This window comes from Candoia aspera, chromosome 1, assembly GCF_035149785.1.
Source record: "Candoia aspera isolate rCanAsp1 chromosome 1, rCanAsp1.hap2, whole genome shotgun sequence".
Lineage (NCBI taxonomy): Eukaryota > Metazoa > Chordata > Lepidosauria > Squamata > Boidae > Candoia > Candoia aspera.
This window is the reverse complement of record NC_086153.1, coordinates 231737571-231744586: the sequence shown is the minus strand read 5'-3', so window position 1 is coordinate 231744586 and position 7016 is coordinate 231737571. Positions and strand designations below refer to the sequence as shown.

Genomic DNA, 7016 nt, shown 5'->3' with positions numbered 1-7016 from the left:
TAGGCTGGAACTAGAGAAAGGCAAAGAGAGTTCCCTGGCAGAACTCCCAGGAAACAGGAATCCATTGGAGTGTTAATATTATCAACCCTCATCTGGTGCTCAGCCTGCATATATTTGTAAATAAGCTTTACATCGCAACAACGCTATTAGCCTATAGTGACAGTTTAGCATCGGTACACTTGAAACTCTTCACAACAGGAATGGGCTGCATATAGTAATCAGGCTAATATGAATGGGAGGGGAACCCATTCCAATCTTCTCAGGATGCTCAGACTGGCCATACTGCCAGGGCCACAACTGGGGGGGTGGGGGGCGAGCGGGGCATGTGCCCTGGACACCACGCTCAGGGGGGCGCCAAAATGAGTGCTGGGGGGGGTGCCAAAATGGGCGTGGAATTCATGTTTGCCCCGGGTGACACAGACCCTAGCTTCAGCCCTGCCTACTGCTTTAATCTAAATACCACAGATGAGGGAGATACAGTGTTTTAAAGCAGCTTAAGAATACAACAGAAGCCTCATTTTTCCTGGGCCTGAGCCAGGCAGTAACTCTCAAGTTCAACGGATGATGCCTAAAGAGATTTAGAGACTTGGTGTAGGTCTCGGACTGACCTGACGGTCCATTGGGCAAGTTCCTGAAGCACCTTCATGCCCCTTATCTTCCTTTCAAACAAGCCTTTTTCATCACAGTCTTTTCTACTTTTTACTTCTTTGACTGGCACATTGTGCTTCAGCATTACCATTAGTTCCTCCAGTTGGTAAGCTAAAGCAGAAACTTGCAGCAAAACTGATTGGATAGATTCATGGAAAGCTACATCCTCTGGGGTTAACTCAGTCCTCTGCTCTTCCAAGATTTGATCCAATAAAGTCTGAAATGCCCAATAGGCTTGTAGGTTGCTTCCCAGACGCTCAGCATCTGAAATCTCACTCCACTCTTCAACAACAGCTAGAGGTACCCCATCGACTGAATCAAGGTTGAAGGTTTGGTCCAGCCCTTGCTTCTCAACCTAAAATGATGGGGAATGGAAAGAGTGAGACTGAAGGAGGAAATGATTTTTTTAAATAGTAATTTTATTAAAAATTACAATTACAACAATAAAAACTAATACAAACTAAAGAAAAGAAAAATAAAAAATAGAAGGTACAAAACTTATGAGGACTTGCAGGGAAGAAATGGCTGAGCTGACAACTACGCCAGAATGAAGAGCTGGCAAGTAGACTAGCCCTTCATAATTCCTCTCCAGACAAGGAGAGGACTTGAGATCGCCTACAAGTGCTCCAGACAGCTGCTGCTTGCGAGGAGACCACAAGACAGTGGTCTCCAGTGGGTTTAGAGCTCTGGGAGATGAGGGAACGCCAACTTGTTCAACCCACATTTGGCACCTTTAAAAGGACACTGGGTTTGCATACTTCCTTTTCTAATCACTTTTGGAAATTGCTTGTTAATTGCTTTTCAGTTATTAGGGACCTTTGGATCAACAAGTTTTATAGCACCAGGTGAGTTTCCTTCAATCCTTAGCAAAAAAAGTTTTAAATACAAGTTTAAGGACTTAAAAAAAATTTTTTTTGGAATAAACAGCTAGAAAATTACAAACAGACTAAGGGTCCAGATAAATTTGAAATAAGATTTTGGAATTAATTATAAAGAATCCTTCCCATGGGAAAATGCTTTTGTTTTGAATTCTTTAAAAAAAACCCATAAGATAAGACTTTAAAAGCTGGACACTAGAGGGAACTAGAAGGAACTAAAGATTACAATTAAAAGGGAAGAACACTCACACGTGACTTACAAATACAGAATGAAGTAAAATAGTTTAACACTGGACAAATTGAAGGACATTTTTGAACAATGGACCCAGAAGTTAATTTTAAGAGTGTCTGCCTCTATAGATTGTATTTAAAAGATGTTAGGAAGAGGAACAAGTTTCACCTGACAAGATTGAGACTGATTTGAAAGTGGGTTTAAAAATGGCAGGCTACAAGAATGACATGGGAAAAGATGTTACACTGGACATACAAAAGAAACTGGTTGATGTGTTAATAATTAGAAGAGATATACAAATAACAAAGCATGAGAGTGACCTGGGTAATTTTCTGATATTGGATTTACAAAAGAGGCTTGTTAAAGCTTTGAAGAATTTTGTGAGAAGGCACAAAGAAAAAACGAAAAGAAATCAAGTTCTAGGACATTATTTGAAGGGACTAAAGATCAAGATTGTTAAAAGTAAAAGAAAGGAATATAAAGTTGGTTTATTTGACCAAGGTTAAAATAGACATGTTATTTCTGGTAACCCTTAATAGACTGTTGCTGACATCAGGACTGAAATGATGAGGTTTTGTGGATTTGTTTATAGATAAGATATGGCCTATGGGAAGAAAAGATCATTTGTTGTATTTTAAGGGAAGGTGAAAAGTTACTATAATCATTTATACTTGTTGTGGTGGAGGGGGAAGCCATATCTTTATATATTTCTTTTCTTTCTTTTTTTCTGTACTATATTATTTTTTCTTTTCTTTTTTTTGAGAAAATGATTTTTTTTAAAGAAAAAAAATTAAGAAAGAGCCAAAATGGATTCATTAGGACCAATACATTGGGCCTCCTAGCACACTTTATATGTGTTTTGTTGTTTATTCATTTAGTCACTTCCGACTCTTCGTGACTTCATGGACCAGCACACGCCAGAGCTTCCTGTTGGTTGTCAACACCCCCAGCTCCCCCAGGGACGAGTCCGTCACCTCTAGAATATCATCCATCCACCTTGCCCTTGGTCGGCCCCTCTTCCTTTTGCCTTCCACTTTCCCTAGCATCAGCATCTTCTCCAGGGTGTCCTGTCTTCTCATTATGTGGCCAAAGAATTCCAGTTCTGCCTTTAATATCATTCCCTCAAGTGAGCAGTCTGGCTTTATTTCCTGGAGGATGGACTGGTTTGATCTTCTGGCAGTCCAAGGCACTCTCAGAATTTTCCTCCAACACCACAGTTCAAAAGCATCGATCTTCCTTCTCTCAACCTTCCTTATAGTCCAGCTCTCGCAGCCGTATGTTACTACGGGGAACACCATTGCTTTAACTATGCGGACCGTTGTTGTCAGTGTGATGTCTCTGCTCTTAACTATTTTATCGAGATTTGTCATTGCTCTTCTCCCAAGGATTAAGCATCTTCTGATTTCCTGACTGCAGTCAGCATCTGCAGTAATCTTTGCACCTAGGAATACAAAGTCTTTCACTGCTTCTACATTTTCTCCCTCTATTTGCCAGTTATCAATCAAGCTGGTTGCCATAATCTTGTTTTTTTTTTTGAGGTTTAGCTGCAAGCCAGCTTTTGCACTTTCTTCTTTCACCTTCATCATAAGGCTCCTCAGTTCCTCTTCGCATTCAGCCACCAAAGTGGTATCATCTGCATATCTGAGATTGTTAATGTTTCTTCCAGCGATTTTAACTCCAGCCTTGGATTCCTCAAGCCCAGCTTGTCGCATGGTGTGTTCTGTGTACAAGTTGAATAGGTAGGGTGAGAGTATACAGCCCTGCCGTACTCCTTTCCCAATCTTAAACCAGTCCGTTGTTCCGTGGTCTGTTCTTACTGTTGCTACTTGGTCGTTATACAGATTCTTCAGGAGGCAGACAAGATGACTTGGTATCCCCATACCGCTAAGAACTTGCCACAATTTGTTATGGTCCACACAGTCAAAGGCTTTAGAATAGTCAATAAAACAGAAATAGATGTTTTTCTGAAACTCCCTGGCTTTTTCCATTATCCATCGGATATTGGCAATTTGGTCCCTGGTTCCTCTGCCTTTTCTAAACCCACCTTGTACATCTGGCAATTCTCGCTCCATGAATTGCTGAAGTCTACCTTGCAGGATCTTGAGCATTATCTTACTGGCATGTGAAATGAGTGCCATTGTTCGATAGTTTGAACATTCTTTAGTGTTTCCCTTTTTTGGTATGGGGATATAAGTTGATTTTTTCCAGTCTGATGGCCATTCTTGTGTTTTCCAAATTTGCTGGCATATAGCATGCATTACCTTGACAGCATCATCTCGCAAGATTTTGAACAGTTCAGCTGGGATGCCGTCGTCTCCTGCTGCCTTGTTATTAGCGATGTTTCTTAAGGCCCATTCAACCTCACTCTTCAAGATGTTTGGCTCTAGCTCCCTGACCACACCGTCAAAGCTATCCCCGATATTGTTATCCTTCCTATACAGGTCTTCCGTATATTCTTGCCACCTTTTCTTGATCTCTTCTTCTTCTGTTAGGTCCTTGCCATCTTTGTTTTTGATCATACCCATTTTATATGTGTTAGGACCTCCATTTCAAGAATGTCCCAGCTAGCATGGCCAAAGGCAGGCTGGGAATCACAGTTGCAATACCACTGGATAGTATCTGGTTGGGTAAAGCTGTGCTGGTTCTGGATAGGGGTCTACCACAGATATTACAGACTAATGTTCACAAAGTGCTTGCTGTATGCTTTCACTCATCTAAAATTCTTCCAAAAGAATCTCCCATTTCATAGACAGCTGTCTTCTAGTAGATCAGACCATTTACACATTTAGTTCAGAAGCGTTTTCACTAACTGCCATTGGTTGTCCAGAATTTTAGACAGAAAGAAGTCTTTATCAGACCTACCAGGAGATGACCAGAGTTTGTTTTTTTCCCAAATGAGTATAAGACACTATTGTCCAATTAATCAGAGGTAAGTACTTTTCTTTTGTGAATATGGTGGCACCACTCAGGTAATTCTTTTTCCAATACAGATGCTGTTGTATAAACTCAGTGTCCCAGCACTGACCTTTATAGTTTAGTAGCCTGGGATCAGCTTTCATGAAGACAGAACCAGCTCTACTATGAATAATGAATGGAATTATTTCATGACATCTTATAATTTATTTTTGAGATGAGCCTTTGAAGATGGGCACCTGATATAAGTGGGGAAAGGACTCATCCCCATCCTGTGTGTATCTTCAAGACTGCAATGGACATACTTATTAATAATATTTTAGAGTTGCTAAGTGACCATGTGAAGAAATAGATCATCTGATCAATGCAGCAAAAGAAGATGATCAAACCTAACTAAAAACGTGGTTAACCATCTTTCCATCTATCCTCTAGGAGCTACAGTGGAGGTATATAGGGATCTCTTTTGATTGTATCATCCCCAAAACCACCATGTGAAATACGTTAGGTCAAGACAGTCATCAGTGTGCCTGTTAGATTCCCTAAAATAAATCTTATATAGACATGGTTTTAAAAAATCATTTTTATAGTCCCCCACAAGGTGGCATTCTATCATAGGATTTGATTTTTTTTTTCCTGTACCCCCCTCCTTTCCTGACAAAGCCAGGCCTACCTTAAAATAAATAAAATTAAGCCCCTATTCCATCTCTATCTTGACTTCTGATAAGAAGTAGGTTCCCAATCCCTAAGGCAACAAACGGCAGAACATTCCTTTTGCAAGAAGCAGTTCATAATTTTTGTGTATATACACAGCTTGATGGGCATGGAGTCTAGGACATCGATAATTTCTTTAATTTGTTAAGGCATTGTTCAGCAATACAACGTTCTACACTGTTACTTGAGTTATTTGCTTTCTGCAGTCAAGCATCCAGTCGTGGGTGGATGGCTCTGCCCCTGGGCAGGAAGAGGGCCAATAGACATGGAATTTGTCCATTCCAATTATATAATTCAGTATGCCAATAATTCATCCCCTAATGTCAGATAGCTTTTTAAGGGGAGCTGGTGTGAGGAGGAGCTGATGAGTCTTCAGATCAATGGTAAAAAATACCCAATGGAGCAGCACAAGCTTGGTTGGGGAGCTGCAGTTACCACCGGTATACATTTTGTTCAGACGTCAGTGAGGTGATGAAAGATCTTACTTAGGTATCATCATACTTAAAGGCAATTATAAATCTCTAACAGGTGTTCAGCGTTCATTGATTGATAGCGTTAACAAAACTCCATTGGGAAAATTATTTAATTTGTGACGGAAGCAATGGCACAACGCTCTATTTTCGCGAACATACCCTATCCCCACCAAACCTGAACCCCAGCCCTAAAACACAAATCTCTCTTGCGCAAACGCGCACAGAGGCACGCACGCAGCAGAAAGACTCACATAGGATTCCAAGAGGCCGCTGACATCTGAGCGCATCTTCCTCAGAAGACGAACTGTTTGGCGACAGGAGTCCTGGTGTTGAGGGGTCACGGGGTGCCGCTCTGAGGAAGCCATCACCCGGAGGGGACAGCAGGGGCTGAGGCGCCGCTCGCGCGAGGAAAGCTGTCTGGAGCCACGGAAACCCCTTGCTCAGCTCCTACATTCCAGCCTGAGCGAGAGAATTCTTCCCTGGTGCGCCTGGCGCGCTCGCGCGCTCTCCTTCCGTCCCCCGCGGCCTGAGGAGAAACTGCACATTCCTGCAGCGAAGCTTAACCCTCTGAGAGCAACTCCTGGCCCTTTTTTCGCCCCCGGTGATTAGCTCGCTCGCTTTGGCCTCTAATCTGCACACTTTTCTACGGTTTGGAGATTGATTGGCGAATAGCCCGATGGGTGGCCCGCTAATCCTTGTAAATTCAATCCTGGAAACCTAACAATCCACAATCAGGACACAAAAGGAGTTGAGATGCACCTCTGAGTCCCTTTTAAGCAGGATTTACTTTCCAATTGTGAAATAAAGCTGCTTCCTGCCAGTAAACCATTCACAACCTTGGTGTTTTGGAGAACATTGGTAATATGAATCTCATCTCTTTAGGCACAGCCTAATTGATGCTGTTGTAGTACTGTGTTGTCTTACAATCTTCTCCAATTTCCTGTTTCTTGGCTCAGAAAATTAATTCAGCCAGGTAGGTAAGAAACAGGGGAGGCAGCACTTTTCCCAACCAACTTGAAACAACAGTGCTCAGGTGTAGAGGTGGAAGAAAAATATTTCATTCGTTCATTTTACAAAGTTCTATTTTGCCAGTTCTAATGATGCTGTGTGGTTAAACAATCAAAAAATCAATATAACACATAATCCCCAAAGAACTCCCCT

The 7016-nt window shown here is 41.7% G+C and overlaps 1 protein-coding gene across 1 annotated transcript; it reads right to left on the bottom strand.

Annotated features, from left to right (window-relative positions):
- Nucleotides 1-466: 466 nt before the first annotated feature.
- CNTF (ciliary neurotrophic factor) lies at nt 467-6267 on the bottom strand. Its single transcript, XM_063292739.1, has 2 exons — nt 6107-6267; nt 467-1003 (listed from the first exon to the last, which is right to left on the bottom strand). The coding sequence occupies exons 1-2, from the start codon at nt 6218-6220 to the stop codon at nt 569-571; spliced, it is 549 nt and encodes a 182-aa protein (XP_063148809.1). The 5' UTR covers nt 6221-6267; the 3' UTR covers nt 467-568.
- Nucleotides 6268-7016: the final 749 nt, after the last annotated feature.

Coding starts and splice junctions, on each gene's coding strand:
- CNTF (XM_063292739.1), bottom strand. CDS start 6,220: ATGGCTTCCTCAGAGCGGCACCCCGTGACCCCTCAACACCAGGACTCC. Junction 1,004..6,106: donor GCGGCCTCTTGGAATCCTAT/GTGAGTCTTTCT, acceptor CCATCATTTTAG/GTTGAGAAGCAAGGGCTGGA.